General features: G+C 61.0%; 1 protein-coding gene across 1 annotated transcript in view; it reads left to right on the forward strand.

Annotated features, from left to right (window-relative positions):
• MLLT1 (MLLT1 super elongation complex subunit) overlaps positions 1-22,880 on the forward strand; it is a 64,167-nt gene extending 41,287 nt beyond the window's left edge. The window contains exons 4-12 of the mRNA XM_028126185.2: positions 4,112-4,255; positions 7,923-8,048; positions 12,032-12,586; positions 16,630-16,717; positions 18,570-18,678; positions 20,872-20,971; positions 21,308-21,379; positions 21,610-21,681; positions 21,843-22,880. Of these exons, the coding sequence (XP_027981986.1) occupies positions 4,112-4,255; positions 7,923-8,048; positions 12,032-12,586; positions 16,630-16,717; positions 18,570-18,678; positions 20,872-20,971; positions 21,308-21,379; positions 21,610-21,681; positions 21,843-21,971 (1,395 nt within the window). The 3' untranslated portion in view covers positions 21,972-22,880. The remainder of the gene's footprint in view (positions 1-4,111; positions 4,256-7,922; positions 8,049-12,031; positions 12,587-16,629; positions 16,718-18,569; positions 18,679-20,871; positions 20,972-21,307; positions 21,380-21,609; positions 21,682-21,842) is intronic.
• The last annotated feature ends 464 nt before the right edge of the window (positions 22,881-23,344 follow it).

A 23,344-nucleotide genomic window follows, 5' to 3' on the forward strand; every position in this document is an offset into this window, starting at 1 on the left:
GTCTGCCTGTTCCAGTTTCTTCATCTGGGAAGTGGGGCCGCAGGGAGCACCCGTGTTTCGGGCTGTGAAGCAGTCGTATGTGTTAAGTGCTTAGAAAAGTGCCTGGCCATGGTAAGTGCCGGTGACTGCTGGGCATCCCGGGCTTGGCACTGGGCCTTCCGCTTCCCTCCACCCCCGTGTGTGGTAGATAGAACCACAGAGCGGCTTTTCGGCGTCCCTGTGAGCTCCCATTTTCCTGCTGGCGAATCCTGCAGCTTCAGTCACCATCTGTCTGCTGGGTCTCCCAGGTGACCTCCTACAGCCTAGAGCTCTTTCTGGTAAAAGCGGTAGCTTCCCTTTCTCGACGGCACCAAGCTGAGGCGATTAGCTGCCTTGTCTCATCCAATACTCCCGCTCGTAGTTGAAGAAACCGAGGCTTAGGGAGGACGGGCCTCATGACCAAGGCCGGGCAGCCAGTGAGAGGTGAGGCCCCGTCCTGGTCTAACCCCGTGCTCACGGGGGGCTGTCGGGGATGTCCAGCTGCCTGCCCACATCCTGCTGGCGTTCCCTGAGTCCCCTGGCCACCATCCCCTCCCTGACATGCTCCCTTAGCTGAGTTCCTTCACGTGTGCGGCTCTGTTGCACTGAGTCCACTCACATAATTTTTGGGGAAATAGCGAAATATCTATAGAAGTAGGAGGAGTGCTTTAACAGGTCCCCGTAGCCACCCGCTGGGTCCAGCACTTTCCGCGTGTGGCCCTGACACCGTGATTTCGTGTGTCCCTGTTTCAGAATGTGTCTCCTAAAAGATGAGAACTGCTTTTTAATCATACAATAATAATAATATCAGCATCACACCTACAAATTAATAATTCCTCAATATGTAGTCAGTGTTTCAAGTTTTTTTTGTTTGAATCAGATCTAGATAAGACCAACACGTGATTCATGAGTTTGTCTTGTAAGTTCCTTTTACTGTGAAAAGGCATAAAGTAGGGAAGAATCTCCTTATACCATTGCTTTTCTTTGCAATTTACTTGTTGAGGCAGCTGGGTCATTTGTCCTGTAGAGTTTGGTATCACCTAGCTTATTGTTGCTTTTTGTACCTGGGGTTTGTTATACACCATCCTCTGATTGTACATTCCCGGTCAGTTTGAACTTGAATCTGGAACTGAAGTCCTCCCTGGAAGGTGGTACATTGACCTTGTGGGTGGCCTGTGTTTGTGATGTTGGCCGCAGTGGATGGACAGTGCCCCGGTCACTGACCCATTAGGAGGGACAGAACAGTGGTGCCCGCATTCCTTCTTCACGCATTAGCTGGAGTACATTCCTGCTGTCTGCCTCTCAGATCTTCTGTGTTTACCTCGTGGGAAGGCAGGACAAATTCTTGGTGTGGATTTTTTTTTTCCTTTTTTTTTTTTGCTCCCTTTATTTGCCAGGTTCAAACCCTGCCCCCCATAGTGGCATCCTGCATGCCCGAGAAGGTTTGCTTCCTGGGACACAGATCTGGGCTTGTTCTTTCTGAGCCCAGATCCCCCTGTAGACACCTCTGCCCCCAGGATGTGGCTAAGGCCCATCGCTCCAGGTCACCTGTTGCCACCACTGTCCCCCTCCCGTTCCAGATGTAGTCATATGGACTCTCGGGGCTCTAGAAAGGACTCTGCTGTGGCCTCGGCAGCTTCTCCCCACCCCCTTCTTGATTGACTCATGGCCCCTCTCTGAGCCTGGCACAGCCTCCAGGGAACCTTCCTGGCCCCCTCTCCACCCCCACTATTGGGTCATGCTCCGCTCTTGCCCATCTTAACATTTCATTCTTTTGACAAAAACGTCTTGAGTGCAGGACAGGGGTCCCCACAACCCTTGCCTCCAAGGGGTTCCCAGTTTGGTGGGGACACATTCCCGCTGTGACAAGTGCCTCCATGAGGTTGGCACGAAGCCGTGCAGGCCCAGAGGAGAGGCATCAGCCGCATTCGGGGATGTAGTAGAAGCTTGACATGGGGGCTTCTTTCTCTTCCTTAACAGGCAGTTGGAAAGTAGCTGGCTGATGGCCTGGAATAGAGATCCACATGGCTCTCCTCCATGCTCTTCCCAGGATGGCTGACCTTCCAACTAGGCAAGAGGAATAATGATGCTGAGCCTTTCTCTTTACACTTAGTGTTTGACTTGGGAAGGCAAGCGCTCCCTAGGCTGACCTCATTACACCTCATCACTCAGACCAGGCCACGTGTCCACCTTGGGCCAGGGAACAATTTCCAAGTCTGCTTTAGATGGGCTGGGGGTGGAAACCACTCTTTTGACCCCAAGGGCTGCTGGGGGGAGGGCGAGGCCAGTGTTACCTCACTGGTTGGCATTGCCTTGGGAAGGCCTCTTTACTTGTCTTCTCTGCACTGGACTTGAGGCTCCCAGAAGGCAGAGTCTGCGACTCTTTCATTCAACAGGTGCATCTTCTACCTGTGGCCTAAATGGGGGGGCGGGTGGGGTGGCGAGTTGTCCTCGTGCAACTGCGGGACCCCACTCCTGTCCGTTTATTCAGAAGCAGGCACAGGGCCAGCCAGGTTCCCTCTCCTAGGTGTCACCCACTCGTCAGAGCTCAACAAGCCCAGCATGGCTCATGTGAACCATGCTACCGCTGGCTGGGGAGATGGAGGAGGAGGGTGAGGCTGCCCGAGCCCCTGGCTGTAGTCAGAGCGGCAGGAATGAGGCTCAGCCCCAGCCTCTGCTCCCTTCTCCCCCCGGGACTGTGACCCTGCTGGTCTGTGTGGAACGAAGGATGGGGAAAAAGAGAGCGTGGGCATGCCTATGTGGAAGTCTCTGTGCTTCCCCCTTCCTTCCTTACCCCTGACTGTCCAGTCCTGAAGTGAGAGCTCCTTCACCAGCACCCCGACTCCTAGAGTTTTCTCCCCTACTGGAGAGCATTTTTAAAAAATTGCCTGTAATATACATACCAGAAAATTCCCTTTTAAAGCGTACTAATTCAGTGGTTTTTTAGTATATTCAGTGTTGTGTGGCCATCACAGTTTTCTAATTCTAGAACATTCCATCACCCCAGAAAACAACCTCATCCCCATCAGCAGTCACTCCTCATCCCCAGGCCCCAGTTTCTGACAACCACGAGCCCTCTTCCCATCTGTGGAAGAGCCTGTTCTGGGCATGTCACCCACGTGGACTCACACCCCGTGTGGCCTTCTGTGTTTGGTTCCCTCCCTGAGCGTCGTGGGCTCAGGGTCCATCCCCGGGGCAGCGTGTGTCGGCCTCTCACTCCCGTCTGCAGCTGAGGGACGCACCTGCGCGTGGAGGGACATGTTACGTTGACCCATTTATCCGTCAGGGGACACTGGGGTTGCGTCCACTTTTGACTGTTGTGAATCCTGCTGTGCTACATAGACGTACAAGCGTTTGTGTGAACATAAGTTTTCATTTCTCTTGGCTGTGTATTAGGCATGTATGGGGCGGTTACTCTGTAGTAAACATGGGGAGGGGCCCCCAGACAGCCCCGGGATTGACGGCACTGGTGACAGGGCACACCCACTGCCCCACAGCCTCACTGCCACTTGAGATTCCCCACCTTGTAAAGAACCACTGTGCTGGAGGCTGGGAGGTGTTATCTCGGGGTTTGGATTTGCTTTTCCTTGATCATTAGTGATATTGAGCACCTTCTAGTGGGCTTGTTGGCCATTTGGATGTCTCTGGAGCTATCTCCCCCTTCCGGGGGAGCATGGGGTGCAGCCTGAGGAATCACGGGCCTCGGGGCCTGGGGTCAGACCTCCGTACTGCCACTCATCAGCCATGTCTTCAAGCCTCAGTCTCTCCGTTTGTTGACGGGTGCTGTGAGGGCCGAAATGGGGGGGTGTGTGTGCCATCAGCAGGAATAGGTCCAGTAACTGTCAGAGAACATCATTCTTAATGATCTGTTTCTCTCGTGGAGACTGCTTTGCTGGGTCCAGTGCAAGTAGTAAGTTAATTTATTTTGGATAATGGAATAGACGAGAAGGAGGCACACAAGAGAAGCAGGTAAGGGACTGAGGGGGAGAGAAACGGAGGCCCAGCAGAGGAGAGAGAAGGGGCCGGTGGTGGGGAGCGTGTCTTGTGGCTGCCTGCCCCTCTGAGGTGAACTTCCTTGTTTTCTTTGTTGAAGGAGGAGCCCAGGAAGGTATGCTTCACCTATGACCTGTTCCTGAACCTGGAGGGCAACCCGCCTGTGAACCACCTGCGCTGTGAGAAGCTCACCTTCAACAACCCCACCATTGAGTTCCGGTACAAGCTCCTGATGGCTGGCGGGGTGAGTGTGCCCCTGCTCAGACGGATGCTGGGGAGGTGCCAGCTGCTCCCTCGTGGCTCCTGCGTGGCTTCTTGTGTTGAGCGGCCTCGGTGCTCGCGGTGCCCAGGGGGTCTCCCAGACAGGTCTCGTCAGCTTTGGCTGGGTGCCCGAGACCCGGAGGGGCGGCCTGCTCAGGCAGCACCTGGCCGCCCTGTGTAGGATCCAGGTGTCCCGAGTCTGCGCCGGGGCGTTGTCAGCTGGAACGACTAGTGCCTAGTTATCCCCAGAGTTTCCTGGTTGACTGTGGGTAATTAGCATCTTCCTCCACGGGAAGGGGGGTGGGAGAAATGGGCGTGAGGCCAGTCTGTCAGCGTGGTGAGGCGCAGGAGCCAGCGCTGAACCGGACTGGCAAGGCTGTGCTGGGGCAGCGTCATCTGGGGAAACAGCAGTGGCTCTCCGGGGGGTTCCCTGATGATGCGCGTTGCCTGGCAGTTTTGTCCTAGTGAGGCCAGACAAAGGCGTCAGCTCTCAGAACCCAGGCCTCGGAGGGAGCCGTGTAGCTGGGGATCCGTGTGTGGTGGCAGAGTGCGGGGAGCACAGTTGAGAACCGGAGTAGGGGCGCTTGGTGTGGATGGGATGCTTGTTGTGGAGGAGGAGGGGTGCCTGGCCGAGGGAGGGCCACGCCGAGGACATGGGACGTCCCACAGCCACCTTTCAGCGCCCCAGTGTCACTGAGCATTTGTCTAGTGGCCAGCCAGGAAGATTTGGGTCAGGGCCGCGAGTGTGAGTGCATGTGGCAGGGCAGGCCCACCTCCCCAGTGAACATAGGGAGTTTGGCTTGAGCTTCTGTAGGCCTGCAGAGCAGTCCTTTCTGATTCAGTTGGATCTTTTGTACTTTTTTTTCTTTTTTAATAAAGGCAGTCACTTATTCATTGTAGAAAATTTGATTATGTTCTGCCAGGTTTCTTATAAAAAATGTGTCTGTGATTATAATCTAGCATGTGATGGCTGACGGGAACAAACAGGGAGGTGTTGGAATCTGTTCACAGAGACGTTTGTCCTGAAGTTTGCCTGAGAGGTCTGGAAGAGCCAAGGAAGGGGGGGGGGCGCTGCTGGGGTCCACAGTCCTCCCCAGCTCTGCTTCTCCACCTTCTTTCTGCTGCCGGATATTTTCCGAAGTATTTGTTACCCAAAGGCTCCATAGTCAACATTTTCTTCGGGAGACACATGTGCACTTAGCATTCTTGGCCTCTCAGAGCTCCAGGACCAAGGGACTGCCCCCCTCTGCCCCCTGCATAAGGAGGTTTTCTTTGCTAAGAGACGAAGGCTTGATGTGCATCATCAAAACCTATAAAACCGGAGGGCGGAGGCAGCGAGGGGGAGAGGTTGGGAGTGCAGGTCCGGCGAGCCGTGTGGGAAGGGCCAATCCTGGAGGGAAGAGGCAGAGTCCGGCACGGTGGTCTCTGCTCGGTGCTCCGCACCCTGGGGAGGGCTGGCCGGAGAACTGACTGGTTGGTCAGGAACTTTCTCACCCTTTGGGGCTGTGGGCCTTTGGGGCTTGCCCTGGGCTAATGGCAAAGCAGCGCTCTCTGGTCTTTGGAGCAGCCTGAGACCTTGATGGGATAGATAGTAGCTCCCAACACGTGAGTTGTGGTCCTTGTGTGCCATTTTGGAGCGGAGTGTCCCCACTGGGGCTGGCATTTGCCATCTTGTGGCCGATGACCGCAGACCCGCCCGAGCTGATGTCGGTGCCGGAAGAACTGGAGTCACGACCTGACCCGTAGGTCGATGAGACCTGCCTTCCTTGCTGCCCCCTCCGCCGGCGGTCACCTGGAGCTCTGAGTCCTCGCCCGAACATCAGGCACCTGCTCAGCAGTGACCAGATCAGCTTTGCTCCTTTGCTAGGTGGTCAGCGGCCAGCCTCGGGGAGGCGGCTGCCTGTCTCCTCAGCGTTGTGTCTCGTCCTTTGCCCCATCGGCAGTTGAGCTGCACGGAACAGAAGCTCCTTTTGCAACCGAGGGTCTGTATTTCCATCGGGTGTGGTGGGTCCTCTTGAGGCACGGCGGCGGAGATAAAAGTGGATCCGTTGGTTCACTTGACCTTTCTCAAAGGGCTGTTGTTACAGGGGAGAGGGCCCGGAGAGGTTTTCTCTGTGTTATGGAGCCACGTCAGGCTAGGACATTAATTCGAAGGGAGAGAGGAGTCCTGAAGGCTGAGTGGAAGGAAAAGCGAGTGAAAGAGCGTTGGAACCTGTCTGTGCCCTTGGGTCGGGTTGTAGTCGCTTCTCTGTGTCCCACGAGTGCTTGCGAGCCTGAGAGTGCGGTGCTCTGCCCGAGGCCTGGGCTGCTCAGCTGGGCCTCGGGTGCCACGGGTCAGAGTGTTGTGCTTGGACGGGCTCTGGGGAACGCCTGGGGCCTCTGGCTTCGCTGCCTCAGAGTCGGGGGGCCACGGGGGGGGGCACGAGGGGCTTCACTGTGTTACTTTCAACCCGGTGTCCCCTGACGCCAGCCTACTCGGAGGAAAGGTTTGGCTTATCAAGGAATCCCAGGTGCTCAAGGTTATTAATGATGCTTGTTCTACTGAGCTAAATGCTTTTTTTCTTTTCTTTCTTTTTCTTTCTTTCTTTTTCTTTTCTTTTCTTTTCTTTTCTTTTCTTTTCTTTCTTTCTTTCTTTCTTTCTTTCTTTCTTTCTTTCTTGCTTTCTTGCTTTCTTGCTTTCTTGCTTTCTTGCTTTCTTTCTTCCTTTTCTTTTCTTTCTTTCTTTTTTTTTTAATGTGCACTTTATTCTTTTGTTCTGTCTCGTCTTTATCTGGAAGGCTCGCTCTGAGTGGCTGGCTGGTTCACACAAGTCATGTGAACTTGTAGTGTCAGCATCTGGACGACTTGCCCCCAAGCCTTCTCTCCTTCAGCAGGTGCAGCGGGAGCTGGGGAGCCACGCTGGACCCGGCAGGTGTTTCCCGGGAGCACCTCCTGGCAGGACCCCAGGCCCTTCCTCCGCACAGCAGTTGGCTAACCGAGCGGGGCACTCTCTGGCCCCCCCCGCAGGCTCGTGCTGCACTCACCCTGTGCACTTCTCTCCTGCCTCTGCCCCCCATGCTGCCGATTCAGTCACCTTCGCCTGCTCGACCGCGGAGGAGGGCTCGGGCCCCCGTCCCCGGAAATGCGGGACCCGGCAAAGCCCCCCCCATGCGCATGGCCGTCAGAAGTTGCTCGCTCCGCCGCGCGGCTGCCCAGTGTGGGTGTCTGGCTGGCCTCTCGCCTTTCCAAACCGTGCGTCTGGTCCTTCTAAACTGCAGCGTGCAGGTCAGCTTGGGCCACAGCTGCCTTCTCGTGCTTCTCGGCACACTCCGCAAGTCTTCCTGGCCTGGCCCTCCTGTCCGCCGCGCTCTGGGCTCTCCTTCCAGAGACCGTGTGGCCGCACCTGGGCCCAGCCATCCTGGGACCCTGGCTTCTCTTCACTCTCCACCTCGAGCCCGCTTCGCTCCAAGCACTTGGCCCCCAGCCTCTCATGGAGGACATGCCTTTAATTCTTTGGAAAACTGGCGCTCCAGTCCTCCCTTGCCCTTCCCCCAGAAGGCAGCTCCCACAGCCTCTGGCCATACTCCTGCAGGCTGACTTCCTCTTGCCGGTCAGAAATCCAGCCTGCCTCCTTGCTCACTGATAACATCTGTCTCTTCTTTATCACTAGGTGATGGTAATGCCCGAAGGAGCAGAAACGGTGTCCAGGCCCAGCCCCGACTACCCCATGTTACCCACAATTCCACTCTCTGCCTTCTCTGACCCCAAGAAGACCAAACCGTCCCACGGCTCCAAGGTTAGTGAGGCGGAAGGCCCAGTCACACGGGAGCACTGGGGCCCAGTGGTGGGTCCTGGGCTCAGGGCGCCCCCTCTGCAGAGCTGGACCTTCCGTTCCCAGACTCGCTCCCTTGGCATCTTCCTCTTATAGAGCTCTTCGCTCTACCTGGCAGCTCCCTGCCACTTAGGAGGGTTGGCCCCTGCTGGGTTGCACGAACAGCCACATGACTCTAGGTTCTTCACCCTCTTCCTCTTAAGGCCAGAGAGCCTGCCCCATCCTCGCTGCTCCCACTGTGTCAGTGGGCCTTAGGACCCCGCAGACAGGACGCTGAGAGTCTCGCGAGGTTGGGGGCCATGGACAGAGTATTTCCACCACAGCCACGGCTGCCCAACCCCTAGGCCTCCTGAGTGTGGCCGGGATGCCCCATCTGCCAGGGCTCAGTGCCGCCTCCCTGTGCTGGTCCAGGCTTGGCCTCTTTCTTTGGGAGCAGCTGTCAGCATAGAATGCTTATTTGGGGGAAGGGCCAGGTGGGACGATGCGGTGAGAAGGCGCATTTCCCCCAAGAAGAAACGTTTTGTCATCTTGTCGCAGTCCTGTTGGGCAGGCGGCACTCTGCCTTCCCGAGACCTCTCTCTTAACTGTTAAGGAGTGGCCACCGGAGCTCTTCGGATAGTGTCCCGATGTACATAGAAACTCGTGAGCGTGAGTCCTCTTCCCCTGTAGCTGCCTCCGCGGCTCCGTGTCCCGGAGGTCAGGCTCGTCTGGAGCTTGGGTTCCCTGCTTATCCTCCCGCCGCTGACCCCACAAGTTTATCCACTTCTCATCTTTGTGTTTCTCTTGCTTCACTCACTTGTTGGGTGTTGTGGGCTTGCAGCACCCCGGGTGGGATGGGTTGGGCTCTCGGGCTGTCTTACAGCTTTCCTCATCAGCAACACTGGAGGAGAGCCGCATCACCCAGGCAAGGTCTTTCTGGCACTTTCCATAAGGCCAGTGGGTTTCTGACATCCCCAGATTTATCTGACTTAAGCTCTCCAGACGTGTGTGGTTAGAGTCCAAGCACAGAGTGCAGCTCTGGAGGGTCTTTCCCATGCTGGCCTCCTGGGCCTGTCCTTCCCTAAACCACGTGGAGGGTAAAAGGAAGAAAAATTCTTGTTGGAGATCTTGGTAGCTTCTCTCTCAGCTATCCACAGTTATTTGGGACTCTGCAGAATAGGAAGAGTAGGAATTGACATTTTTTCTGTACGTGTCACTTGCAAGCCACCCAAACCCCCCAAAGAAATGCCCCCCCTGGGTGGTAAGGACACCGCAGTAGCTGACAGGCTGCATCTGGGGCTGCTTGTGGCATCCCTCGCCAGCATCTTTGAGATCCTCAGGAGCCCCCAGGCCAGAAGGGCGTATCTGCCAGGGTGGGCAGGGTTTTCTGTCCCCCCCTCCCTGCCCCAGGCTCTTTCTCTAGCCCCCCAGGCAGTGTGACTGAGGAGGCGCCTGCGTGGGTTTCTCCTGCAGCGAAAGGCAGGTTCTTCTCTGCTGATAGCTCTCCAAGAAACCCTTTTGCTCCTGAGCCAGCAGTCTCACTCTGCTGTCCTTGGACGGCACAGCCTGTGCGCCAGCCTCCTTCTCCAGCTGAGGACCTTCCTTTGGGCACTGGCTGTTCTCCCCCAGATTGGTTCTCTGCAGCCTGGAGCCGAAAGGTCTGACTGGCCAGGCCACATACTCCGGTCAGAGGGGGCTGGGAGGGAAGGGGGGGTGGGTTCTTGCGGGGCCTTGCCCACTGCCTGGGGACTGCTGGAGAGTCTGGCTGTCGCAGCCCTCGATGGATCATTCCCAGACGGTTCTGTCCCTAGAGGGCACCCTGGCAGGCAGGAATCGGAGCCTCCTGGGAGAGGGGTGGGCAACCCTCTGGAGGCTCACACGCCAATAATGGCCCCCACCCGGCAGCCCCCCTGGACTGTACACATGTAGATTCAGGGGCAGCCTGCTTCTTTGTCTGATGTCAGCCATGGCCTGGTTGACCTTTCCCTAAAACTTGGTTCTTAGCCATTTTCGGGTCATTAAGAGTTTTGAGAATATGACAGTGATGAGTCCTTAACCCTGGGAATGTCTACATTATGGTCAAGTTCCTGTGTGATTTCTGAGAGCCCATGATCTGGGATCGCTCTACAGACCCCCGGGTGAAGAGCTGCTGCTCCAAAGGCTGCTGCTAGCTGTGCAGGGGCCTGGGCGGCAGCGGAAGCGCAGTTAACCCCAGGGCTCGGGGGGTGGGGGCTAGGCGGTGGGGACTACATTGGAGACATTGGCCAACGTGCCTGGTGGGTGTGCTTTGCCTCGCGTCTGGGAGCTCGGACCAGTTCCTGCAGCCCAGGCATGCTCAGGGGCACTGCGAGAAGAGGCCGGAATTGCATGTGGCGTTTGCTTCTTGCTTCCCTCCTTGGGAGAGCAGCTTGCTGGGGAATGGAGCCCCATTCTGAAAGCCAGCCCCAAGCGGGCTGCCCTGTTAGATGGGCTGCTGGGGGCTCGTGGCGTGAGCATCCCTTCCCCTGCCCTGGTGATGTAAGAGCTGGGGCCAGGGCCCCCCAGGCGGTGTTTCTCCAGGGAGGCGGCAGCAACCCACGGCTATGTGGGGCTGTCGCTGAACCTTTGGCACTGACGTGGGTTATCGATTTGCAAGAAGACGGCGACCCGAGTGGATCAGAGGTGGTCAAGGCTGCGCCGTCTGTCCCTGTGGCTCTTTGCTGGGAGGATCCCATGGTGGGCTGTGAGAGCAGCAGGGGCCTTGCTACTGGGGGTTTTCCTGGCTTACCTGCCCTCTCCTACGCGCTGCAGCCTGTCCCCTTGGCGCTTGGGGTGAACTGGTGAAGTGTGGCTGCCTGCGTGGTGTGGGTCACCCTCTGGTCTGGCTCTGTTGGTTTCCTGGTGTGCTTTGGTCTGGAGAGCCTCCGGGCTCAGCTGTGCACCTAGCCAACTGAGTAGGGGCAGAGCCCTCTGCAGCTGACCACAGCAGGCACCTGTCTGGCGTGCCTGGATGTACAGGGTGATGATGGGGTGTTGATAGGAAGGAAGCCCGAACAAGGTGTCTTGTGGGGCTCCTGCCTGCAGACTGCACCAGCTGCTTAGGGGTGGGTGGCAGTGGCTGCCAGCCCCCTCTTGGTTGAGCGCTTGCTGCCTGCCAGGCCCTGCACCACGGCCCAGTGAGGTAGGTGGTCCTGCCCTTGTTCGGAGGAAGCCCAGGCACGCAGGTTGGAGCCCCCTAGTAGCCTGGCTCAGGGCCATGTCTGCCTGTCCCCAGCGGGAGCTCCGTGACCTGGTGGACCAACGCTAGAGTCTGGGCTCCATTCTCAGCCCTGTGAATTTCCAAGGTGGAGACCCAAGAGTCATACGTGTTTTAGAAACACTGCCCAGGTGGCTTTGATTCTGAGAGATCTAGGAGCTGTTCTGCACAGTGCCTGGGAACCCAGCAGGTGCTCAATAAATGCTGACTGTGGTGATCAAAGAACAACTGTGCTGGGCGTGCACTGGGGCTGGGGTGGGGGTGACCGGGCAGGAGGCACGCAGGCTCTGTGTGGGGACAGAAGGGGGGGGGCCTGCCTGCTGGTGCCCCCCCAGCCCCCCCCCCCCCCGCCAACACCACACGCAGCCTCCACTCCCCTGGGCCACTGGGAAGCTGCGAGGTGTTGGAGTGGGAGTGGGTAGATGTGGCTTGCCTGTCTCGTATCTGACTCACCGTGTACTCTTCTTGAATCCCTCAGGGAATGTCAGTTCAATTCAGAGGGGAATCTTAGCCTGCACTCGCCCGGGACCTGCTGACACTTCCTAGTAGTTTAAAGGGACAGCTCCATTTAAAACTCTCACCTGCTGCCTTACTTTTTCGCTTTATGGAAGATTTTCTCTAGCTGAGTCTGAATCAGGTGGATTATACTTTGTAGGGGTCGGGGGAGGCGGAGCAGGGCGACCCCGAGATGCCATTTGACCGTGTCTCTCCCCCTCCTGCCCCGGCATTTCAGGACGCCAGCAGGGAGAGCAGCAAGGCCTGCAAGACCCACAAGACGGCCAAGGAGCACCGGGAGCGGCCGCGTAAGGACTCTGAGGGCAAGGCCCCGTCCAAGGAGCCGGAGCGTGAGCAGGCCAGGAGTGCCAAGGATGCCACGCGGAAGCTGGGCGAAGGCCGGCCGCCCAAGGAAGAGAAGGCCCCACCGGCCAAGGCCGCGTTCAAGGAGCCCAAGATGGCCCTGAAGGAGACCAAACTGGAGAGCATGTCCCCCAAGGGCGGGCCCCCGCCCCCGCCCCCACCCAAGTCTTCCAGCAAGCGGCCGGCTGCCGCCGACTCCCCCAAGCCCAGCGCCAAAAAGCAGAAGAAGAGCAGTTCCAAGGGGTCCAGAAGCGCCCCCAGCACCTCGCCCCGCACCTCGTCTTCCTCCTTCTCGGACAAAAAGCCAGCCAAGGACAAGGGCAGCACCAAAGGGGAGAAGGTCAAGACCGAGAGTGAGCCCAGGGAGATCAAAAAGCCCCCGGAGGTGGAGGAGTCCAACTCGGAGGACGAGGCCTCCTTCAAGACAGAGGTGAGGTGGCTCCTTCCCCCCCCCCGCCCCCGCCCCCATCCTTTCTTTCCTGGCTCTGAGCTGCTTGAAACCTTGTCAGCCCGAAGGTTAGACGAGGAGGCTGGAATCAGGGGTCCCCACTTGCTCTTTGTAGCTTTGGGCAAACGTCCAGACCTCTTTAAGCCTCAGTTTCCGCTTCTGTCAGGAAACTTTGGAGACAGTGCTTAGGGAAAAGTGGTTTTGGTGGAGTATGGTAGTTTGGTGCTCGGTTCAGAGCTGTCTTCCTTGGGCAGCCCCCTGTGCGGGCCAGGGTCTCGGTAGTGATTGTATGTCCCCGCTGCCTCTTCCCTGGCCTCTGCAGGGTCAGTCCAACAGGAGCCTCGCTCCCTCCACTAGTGGGGCATCCCTGAGTGTCCTTGTCCCGCTCTTCTGCTCTGGGAACCGGAGCCTCCTCACTCCGCCCACCACCTGCTTCTGTGCGTGCAGGAGGGGCTCCTGCCACAGCAGCTTTTCCCGGCGGTTCTGAAGGCCGCCATTAGAGACGGCTGAGCCACCGGGCAGCCAGTGGCCAGGCGTCACTGGGGCCTCCGGTGGCAGCCCCCTCTCTGAGTGCCGTGTGGCATCCGGGGGTCAGAGGATGGGTGCTTGGCTGGCTGGGTGGCTGAGTGGCCCCCACCTGTGTCACCGGTCCCAGCTCCCGGGGCCTTCTTGCGTTTCCAAATCCCCATTCATTCTGGACGGCAGAAACCTTGCCTCCGGTGTTGCTACTCAGAGTTCTGCTGGGACTTGGAGAATGGCTCCCAGAGACGAAGCCCCAGGATGATGGTGTCTGCAGTGCCGGTGTCCTGAGCGTGTGGCTTCCAGGGGCAGACTGTTGGAGGCGACGGCGCGGGCTGGGGGTGACAGTTTGGCCTGTGAGGGTAACCGTGCGCCCCACTGGCTTAGGGACACGCACACAGAGCTGTCAATGCCGTGCGCCCCGCACTCCTCCCGGCCAGGAGACTCCGCCCGTGAACTTGGAGACCCCCGGTCCTGTTCTGGGGGAGCCTCAGCCTCCTAGCAGGCCCGCCGGGCTGTATCAGGAGCTCGCCCAGCACCTGGAGGTTCTTTGGGTGCTGATAGCACCTGTTCTGGCCCCTGTCTCCTCCGTCTGCTCAGCATCTGCAGCTCTGAGCCGGTGCCCTTCCCTCCTCCTCACCTCAGGTGCTTTCAGGCCAGGCCTTTCCGTGCACAAGGCTGCCGACCTGCACGCGGGGAGAGCTGGAGCCCCCTCTCTGGAGCCCCCTCCCCTGGAGCCCCCCCTGAGCTGCACATGGTGCCCTGCCGCAGGTGCCCATGCTGCCGTCCTGGTGTGGCCATCGTGAGCCCCTGGCAGGCCGTGTGGGACAGTGGGGATGGTGGGGGCGGCTGCTCCGCGCGGGCTGGCTGGACATCCGGCGTCTGTGGCCTTGGGCACTATGTCCCGGGCTGGAGTTGCTCGAGGAAGCCTGGGGGTTTCTCCTGGCTGAAGAAGCGCGTCCCATGTCCCGAGAGACCTCCGAACGACAAGGCTTAGCCACTTGAGGTCCATGCACGTGTGAGAGCCAAACCGCCCACAGGATGCCGGACGGTGACTTGCGGACATTTGCCAACCCTGGGACCTCAGTGAGGTGCAGAGATCTGTGGTGGAGGCGGGATAGCCTTCCAGACACAGGCGTCCCCGGCCGTCGGCCCTGGAGGCTGCGTGAGGCACCAGCGTCCGAAAGCCCTGTGTGCGGACCCCCAGTCGCCTCTCTCCGTAGCCCTCAGAGGTGGCTGCGTGGCTCCTTGTCTGAGTCCCTGGGCCGAGCTCCCCAGCTGCTCCGGTGGCTTTTCTGTAGTCTCTTTGGCCCCTGGGGTTCCTGAGCCAGTGGCTCCCATCCGGTCACGGTCCAGGTGGCCTTCTGCCCTCCTTCTGGATGTCCCATGTGGCCTGAGCACCGGGATGCTTTGGCTGCGCTTACAGTGAGGCCCTGTGCACTTTCTGACCCACACCTCCTCTAGGCTCTTTGGGCTGAAGCCACTTCCAGGTTCCCTTCCCCCGCCCTTTGGATTGGGGGATTCAAGCCCTCCTGAGAAGCACGTCAGGGACGACGCCAGTGCTGGCCTGTTCTGACACAGGGCCCAGGCCCGTCCCTGGGGGGCTCCCCACGTCCAGAGTCTGCTGACCTGAGTCTCCTGACCAGGCACGGCCGCCATCTCTGGCCTAGTGCTCGGCCCCTGCTGCCCATGCCCCCGGCCCAGTCCTATCCGAGTTTTGTGCCCCCCCCCGAGGTCGGTGGCACAGTTGGCCTCGACCTCGGTGTGCTAGCATCTGGTACAGACACGCATTTAGCAAAAACCAGCAGAGTCGCTCTTTTATAGATAGGGAAACTGAGGCTTAAAACCAGAGGCGCTGGTGAGAAAGCCAGGGTCAGAACCCAGCACCCCTGCACCAGAATAAGAACTTCAGGATCTGCATGCCGGAGGGCCCACGGGGCTCTAGGCGCATCGTTGGGGGTTGTGGGTCCCGCTGGTCTGTGTGGCACCTCTTCAGTGGTCGGTGTTTGATGGCAGTCTAGGCGGGGTTTCCCAGTGAGGGCTCCCCAGGGAACATCACTGGCCAATGTGAAGGTGGGTGAGTAGGGGGCGTCAGCAGGGGTGTGTACATTGGGAAGGCCTGGAGTGGTTCCGGTAGGCTGTGATAACCCGTAGACAAGAAACTTCTTTAACTCATCAGGCATCTGTTCCTGGGCAGCCTGGATCACTCTGTGGGTCTATGGAGTGAGGAAGGACTTGGGCCTTCCTGGGGCCCCTTCCGTGGGCTGGGGGCTGCCCTTGGTCCACAGACCATCTAGAGGGGCTAGCCTGTCCCCCACAGCAGGTCAGGGGCTCTTTTCCTGGGGTCTTCTCTCATGCGGCACCTGCTGGGACTGAGCAGGTGCTGTGGGGTGCCTCTGCCAGTCCCCTGGCCCCCTCCCTCCTTGTGACGGTGGGGTGGGGGTGGGGTGCCTGGTCCCAGGTGCTGAAGCTGTCAGTCCCTTCAGAGGGTCCCCTGAGGCGAGAGAGGGCTGGACAGGCCCTGTCCCGAGATTAGGCTTGCTGAGTCCCTTGCACGTTGGGGGCACTCTGGGCCAAGGTAGACCTTCTGAGCTGCAGGCTCTGCTCCTCTGCCCTTTGCAGCCTGTGCCCCAGGCCCACGGCTTACTGTGCTGCCCCTTTGGAGTAGCTTATTGGCAGAAACCAAGGGCTCAGGAACAGATGCCACCTCTGTTCTGCCAGAGGCCCCTGCCACGTGCGTGTGTCCCCCTGTGGCAGGTGCAACCCGCAGGTATCTTAACCACCCTCCTCCCCCCATCCCATGGTCTCGTCTTCTATTTTGGCTTTTACTGCCCCCTGGTGGCTGAGTTTGGGGTGGCTGGCTGCAGGAAGAGGAAGGAGGAGGGGCTGTGACTGGCTGTGGCATGACGGGCCAGGCTCCAGTCCACCGTGTCCTCACCTGCCTGTCATGTGCACACATGCTCATCATGACCTCAGGCACCCGGTGGGTGATAGCACATGGCAGGAAGACAGCTTTGGGTCGTCCCTCAGCCTCGGGATGGGCTGTGAAGAAACGAGGGGCAGGACGAGAAGCTGGGTCTCTGCACCCACCTTTCCTGTCCAGACCCTTCAGCTGTTCCCTACAGCACCACTGCCCACACCAGCCGATGCATGCCGTCACCAGAGGAGGGCAGGACCCATAAGCAGATGAGCAGCCGCAGAGGCGCTGTCCTGCCCAGGAGGTTGGACGGACTGGACATGTAGTCTGCAGCTTGTCCTGGAACTGCTAGGAATTTCAAGTCCCTTCGTTGCATTTTGAATGGGGACCCAGAGCTTGTGTGAGCCTTAGGCCAGGGGTGCTGGGGTCTGGTGCCTTTGTGACCCTTTGAACCGGGATCTGGGTGGAGACCGACCAGGTGTTCCTGCGGCCAGAGGGCATGTACTGCCCGCTCCTTCCCTCTGGACTGAGAGAGTTTTCTTGTTTTCTTTCCCCCTGCCCTGCCCATCCGCACTGCCCCGGGCTGAAGTCTGCCCAGTCAAGCCCATCCAACTCCAGCTCCAGCTCTGACTCCAGTTCAGATTCGGACTTCGAGCCTTCCCAGAACCACAGTCAAGGTGCGTGGTGCAAAGGGGGGGAGGGGGGAAGGGGACGGGGCCTCGGCGCACCGGGAGTGTTCTTGTGCACCGGCAGCCCCTGGCTGCCTGGAGCCAGTGAGGCAGGGGGGGTCTGGGCTCCAACCAAAGGGCGTCATGACGGTTTTCTCCACATGATTGACCTGCATGGGGGCTCACTCCCTGCCTGAGCGTCCGCACACTCCGAGGCTGAACGCTGCTGCTGCTGTCTTTTATAAAAGTTCATGGACAGCTAACCTGGGGCGGGTGATGGGGAAGGCCCTGGATGACAGGAAGAGTGGGGAGCCCGGCCCTGGAATTCCCAGACCAGGCCCCCGGAGATGCGCGTCCAGAGGTCGGTGGAGGCTCAGGGAGCGTGTACTAAAGGGCGAGACAGAAGCAGGTCGCCCGACCAGCAGCCGGCGTGCGAAGTCCTGCTCTCTCTGGGGCTTTTTCATCTTTGGTGTCAGTGCCCTGGGCCCCCAGCTGTGCCTGTCTGCGCCTCTGGGGCTCTGGAGAGGGGCCCCTTTCTTCTTTGGGCCCAACTCCTGAGCGGACACCCTCCTTGCCGGCGCCCCCGCCCCCGCCCCCAGCAGATAGAGGCTTCATTTCCTCCGCCTGCCCCCCACCCTCGCCTCACCCCTGCCCTAGTCCTCACCCCCATCCTCACCCCCTCCCCCACCAACCCCGTACCCGTCCTCCCCGCCACCCCAGCCTAGCTCTCGTGGGATGGGGCAGGAAATGCTCTGCTCTTGCTGCATGTTTGCCTGGCTCTCAGGCTCAGAGCCCCGCAGGCTGCGGTTCTGTCTTTTCCCTGCATCCCTGTTGGGGAGGTTGGAGGGGGGAGAAGGCAGAAGGCCCACTTGGCTGCCCCAGAGCAGGGAGGGCCTTCCTCAGGTGCAGATGGGCCTGGGGGCCCCGGCCCGCAGGGTGCTGATGTGAGGGGGCAGCAAACCGGAAGCATCTCTTCTGGTGGATTGGGACAAGATTGTCCTGCCCCCACAGCCTAGAATCTTGTTTGTTTGAAGGGTTGGGGAGCGCTGGGGACTGGAGCATGTGCAGGGGGGTGGGGGGAGGGTCTGGCCTGGAATTCAGACAGCAGTCGCTGAGGGGAATGGGGGATGGGAGGCTCAGAGCCCGCACGCTCTCCAAGGGTTCTTATCTACGGGGAAGGGAGGGGGGACCTGCCCAAGCAGGATCACGTGACCAAGGTAATTGAGGGCTTTGTGTCCCTCTGTTGCCTTGGTAACAGGAATATAAACCAAGATGCCGTCTGTAGGGGACTGGAACCGCGAGCCTCTGGAGAGAGGAGAGGACAGTTGGCCCAGAGCAGCGGAGGGGGTTGCTGAGGGGCTGGGCAGGCCGGAGTAGGGGCGCAGGCTGCCTGGGAGGGTTCTGTAGCCCCCAGGTCTAGCTGCCTCGCGCTCCCTGGCCAGGGCTGGCTTGCCGTGGCTCCAGGCAGAGGCTGTGCTCCCTGCACCCAGAGCAGAGGAGGGCTGCCCCACCGGCCCGGGCAATGGAGGGGCCCTGCAGTCCTGCAGCAGGCCAGGGGCCAGAGGCCTGCGAGCAGGGCCAGGGGCCAGAGGCCTGTGCGCAGGGCCAGGAAGGTAGGGGGCGGGGGAGCCAGGGGGGGTCCCTCAGGAAGGGGGTGACCGCGGGGGCATTTCTTAGAGGCGGGTGGCAGACCTCACCCTGGCCGGAGGGACCTCCGAGGCAGGTTTGCATGGCTGTGTTTTTGGGGTGATGGTTTCAGGAAGCTCCATGTGGCCCTGGGTGTGCAGGGGGATCTGTAGGGTCCAGGCAGAGCCCTGATCTTCCTTCTCTCCCCTCCCCCGCCCCTCGCTGCCCTCTCCAGGACCCCTGCGCTCCATGGTGGAGGACCTGCAGTCTGAGGAGTCCGATGAGGACGACTCTTCATCAGGCGAGGAGGCCTCTGGCAAGACGAATGCTGGGAGGGACTCCAGGTGCCTGGGCCGGTGGGACGCGAGCTGGGCGGGCGTGGGAGCCGCTCCGGGGCGGCTCTACCTGCCTCTGCTGTGGTTGGGGGGCTTCGGGGAGGCCGGGCCAGGAGGGGAATGTCGATGGAACAGCCCAGGCGCACCTGGGGGCTGCGTGCTCTCAGCTTCCTGAAGCCGAGGCGCTCTTGGCGGCCGGCCGGCCGGCCGGCTGGGAAGTGCAGTCACCATCGGAGAAACGAGTGAAGCAGGGCCCGGCAGCCCCGGGGCCAGTCCTGGTCCAGGGTATATGGGGGCCGGGGGGCGAGGAGGAGGGCTTGTCCCTCTGCTTTGGGGCCAGGGGGCCGCTTTCCCCTCCCCCCCATGGGTGGCATAGGATGAGGACGGACTGAGAGCTCTCCTGGGACCCTCAGACACCCCAGCATGGGGAGCTGCTGTGGCTGCCCACCGGCCTGGGGAAGGTGACGTCTGTCCTTTCCTCAGGGCAGGGTGAGCTGAAGCTCCTTGTTGGGGCACCCCAGACCCTTGGAGTGAGCCCAGCTCGAGGATGGCTGTGTGTGGTCAGCCTCCAGCCCAGAGCAGAAGCCGGCCTCGGTGCCAGGCCGGCAGATCAGGCCGAGCCCGGAGTCGGTGGCCCTGTCTTGATGGTGCTCCTCCTCCCTGTGAGGCCAAGACCTTGGGACCTCAGCAGCTCCGCTTTAGGAGAGGCTGGGCACTGGGTCTGCACCCCCAGGCTTGGGAAGGCCTAACGGGTGTTTGCGGTGGGGCCGTGTTAGTCGTGGTGGTTACCTCGCTGTCCTGAGAGAGGCTTTCGGTGGCTCTTGCATTTGCCAGCACGCTCCCGGTAAGGGCGGAAGTGACAGACGGCAGTGTCCCCTGCTCCGCCGGGTGCGATGCTTTCAGTGTGCGGTGTGGGGTGTGATGTGCCCTGGGAGCGGGCAGCTGGGAGCACTCACACATGGGGCTCCCGTTCCTGAGCGGCTCCTCGAGCAGCCTGGGGACCAGATGTGCGTAAGCGCCTTTAGTGACCTTTTGCAGGGGCAGACGTGGAAGGTGGGGCTTCCTGGGGCACCAGGAAAGGGGCCATGCTGGCCCCATGGCTGCTTGGGAGGAGCTGGCAGAAGCCCACCTTGTCCTGTCTGCTTTGTGGGGAGTGGCTGCCTGGTGGGCCCGCAGACGCGGGGGAAGAGAAGGGTGCGCTGGTCTCCAGGGCCGCGCCGGGGTCTGGCTGACGCCATGTGCTCCCTGGGCAGCAAGGAGACCGCCCGCCTGCCTGTGCCCCCTGGTGACCCGCAGCTGTGGGAGGTGGGGAGAGAGCAACTTCTGGGCCCCGAAGACAGCAGGGCCCTGGGGACAGGTGCTGCTTGTGGGAGAAACCCCCCCTGAGGGCAGGACAGCACGGATCCCAGGGGAGTGAGACCAGAGCGCCCGGGGCTGAGCTGCTGGCCACCGCGTGTCCTGGTACTTCTCGCACTGATTCTGTGGCACGGCCTGTTGCAGGCCAGAGGAGAGAGTGGCCGGCGGACCGACAGCGCAGTAGATGTGTTGTACGCCACAGCGGTGGGGGCTGCTCCTGACTAGGTCAAGCCTAAGGGACTGGGGCTCCTGGACAGAGACTCTCTGCCCAGGGGTGCTGTGTGTGGCTGGCCCACGGATGGGCTCCCTCCACACCTGTTTGCTGGGCCTTGAGAGAGCGGAGAATGCTAAAGGCAGCGGCCCGCATGTTTTGTGCAGAGAGGAGGGAGAGATGTGGCTCTAGGTTCACGTGTTGGCCACTCTGAAGCCTGAGTCGCCGCGCCCTTCCCTCTGAGACAGCCTGCACACTTGTCGGCGGGTCAGGGCGCCCCCTGCCCCAGAGGGAAGCCTGCTGTAGAGCGCGGCAGCTCCACCTGCTCTGCCACCAGCCGCACAGCCGAGCTCAGGAGCGAGATCGGCAGAGCGCCCGCTGGGTTGTGTTCCGGCCCAGGAGCCCTGCACCGGGGGCCCCCCCACGCCTCCCAGGGTGCTGGCCTGCTGCCTGGGGCTCCGAGCTGTGAACGCAGAGCTGCCTAGAACTGAGGGAGGTTGGTCTCCTGGGGCCTGGGGGAGCGCAGAACCCAGAATGTTGGGCGTACGCGTGGCCTGCGGGGCAGGAGCCAAGCGCACAGGTCCCCGGGACGGCGGACGGCTGAGGCCTGACATGGTGCCGTGTCCCGTGTTCAGGTTGAGCTTCAGTGACAGTGAGAGTGACAACAGCGCCGACTCCTGCCTGCCCAGCCGGGAGCCCCCTCCCTCCAAGAAACCACCCCCGCCCAACAGCAAGGTATGCAGGGGCGGGGGTGGGGAGGCCTCCCCGCTCAGGAGGAGGAGGGGAGGGGGGGCCTCTTGGGTGATCATGTCCTGGACGCAGGGTTGAGGGATGGGCTTTGGCCTGGTCCTGGGCTGTAGTTCTCCAGAGGTTTGAGGCTGAGGGTGGGGGCTGAGAGGGGCTTGGTCCCCCCAGGCCCCAGACAGATAGCTGCTGGCCAGGATGGGCCGCCCTCGGAGCAGGCGGGTGCCAGAGCTCTGGGCAGTGGCCCTGGGGAGGTGGGAGGGCCTCCTGCGGGCAGGGGGAGGGGAGGAAGGGGGGAGCTCAGAGCCGACCCCATTTGCCCTGCAGGCATCAGGCCGGAGGAGCCCGGAGCCCTGCAGCAAGCCCGAGAAGATCCTCAAGAGGGGCACCTACGACAAGGTGGTGGGCTTGGACCGGGCAGGTGGGGTGGCCCGGGGGATCCCAGAGCTGGACACGCTCCTCCCAGCGGGTGCCCCGTCCCAGCCTAGCCCAGGCGAGCGTCCGGCCTTCCTTCTCTTCAGGGCCCTGAGCCAAGATGGGTGGGCCCACGGACAGGGTGAGGTTGAGCAGTTGGGAGGGGCTGAGGCCACCCGCTGAGCACCTGCCTCCCCACCCCCCCCAACCCCCAGGCCTACACGGATGAGCTGGTAGAGCTGCACCGGAGGCTGATGGCCCTGCGGGAGCGCAACGTGCTGCAACAGGTATGTACGGTTCGGGCAGGGGGTGCCCCCAGGCATGCATCTCCAAGGAGCCCTCCTTCCCCCTCTTCCTCCCTCCTCCCCTCCCCCTCAGAGCCTGCTGGGGTGAGGGCCACCCCAGACCAGCCTCCTGTTCCCTGAAGCCACCTGCTACCACCTTCTAGATCGTCAACCTGATTGAGGAGACCGGCCATTTCAACGTCACCAACACCACCTTCGACTTCGATCTCTTCTCCCTGGACGAGACCACCGTGCGTAAGCTGCAGAGCTACCTGGAGGCCGTGGCCACATGACCCTGGGCCGGGTGCCGGGCCCACTTCGCTGGGGCCCCAGGAGGCCACATCCGGGCCCCGCCTCCCTCCTTCTCTCTCGACTCACCTGCCCGCAGCACTGCCTTAGTGACCGCCCTGTCCTCGGCCCGCACGGCCAGCTGCACTTTCCTCGCCGGCTCCCGGCCCGCCCTCCCCACCACCTTAGCGGGAGCCCTGAGGCTGAGGGGAGGGGGGGCAGGCCAGCGCCACTGCTCCCCAATACTCAGGGGCCGTCCCCTGGGCCCCCCTTGGAAAGCAGCTGGTGTTGAAGGCAGCACCAGGCCTCACTTCAGAAGGGGAGGAAAGGTGGCCGGCAGCGGGGGCCTGGTTTCACTGCCTGGGCCTCTCTGAGCAGCCAGGACACTGCCTCCGGCCTTCCCAAACGGTTCACAGCTCCCCCCCCCCGCCCCCCTCCCCCGTGCCCCAGGACCGCAGAGGGCCACAGCCCCTCCGCGGGCTCTCACTGTGCTGGGCCTCCGTCTGTATAGTTCTCTCTAGTGTACGTGTGTATGCACTGTAGGTACCAGAGCGGCTTCCGGGTGTGCGTTCCCGTGGCAGCGGTGCACGTGGGGGGTGGGGGGTGCGTAAGGCGGGACTTGTAGGTTAAGATGTTTCCACTGGTCTGGTCGTGGGGCTGGAGGCCGAGCCGGAGCAGCACCGGCCGCTCTCCGGGCGAGGGGAGGAGTCGCCCCTCCGCGGTTCCCAGGATGTCTCGTCCTCCCGGGGCGCAGAGGGCCCCGCCCAGGGCCAGCGAACACTACGATGGGGCAGCAGGTCCGCAGGCGCCTGGGGGCCTCCGCGCGCTTGGCGCCTGGTCAGACTGGCGGCTACCTCCAGGAGCCGACCCCCGGGCCTCCACCAGCCGCAGGCCCTGATGTGTGTCGTTCCCCGCCCCCCCCCCCCCCCGGCCCCACGGCTCGTTCTCTTCCTCCTTCCGTAGGACCCTCTTCCCCCCTCTGTCGTTGGAGTCTTCGAACTTTGAAAAAAATGAGCTTTTGCCAAATAAGACGGGATAGTTTGTGGAGTTTTTTGAGGAGCATCAGGACTCAGAGCCAGCCCCTCAGGCCAGGGCCCAGCCAGAGGCAGGCCCTTCTGGGCTCACGTGTCTCTGATTTGGGCCTGGCCCTCCCACCCTGCGAGTCACGCCAGTCCAGAGACCCAGCTCCTCGCATGCCTGAGACTCTCCAAGGGCCGAGCCGGCTCTTCCTCTTAGCCAGGATGTCCTCATGGCGCCGGCCCACCTCGGGTGGGGCTCCTGGGGGCTGGGGCCCTGCTTGCTCAGCCTCCATTCCCCCAGACCTCGACTCGAGGCTCCCCCTGGCCTCCCCACCCCAACTTTTGCCCTGAATGAGATG

The sequence above is a fragment of the Eumetopias jubatus genome, unplaced genomic scaffold (assembly GCF_037043125.1).
Source record: "Eumetopias jubatus isolate StellerSeaLion01/CBP00866 unplaced genomic scaffold, mEumJub1_p1.0 scaffold_1, whole genome shotgun sequence".
In the NCBI taxonomy this organism is placed as follows: domain Eukaryota; kingdom Metazoa; phylum Chordata; class Mammalia; order Carnivora; family Otariidae; genus Eumetopias; species Eumetopias jubatus.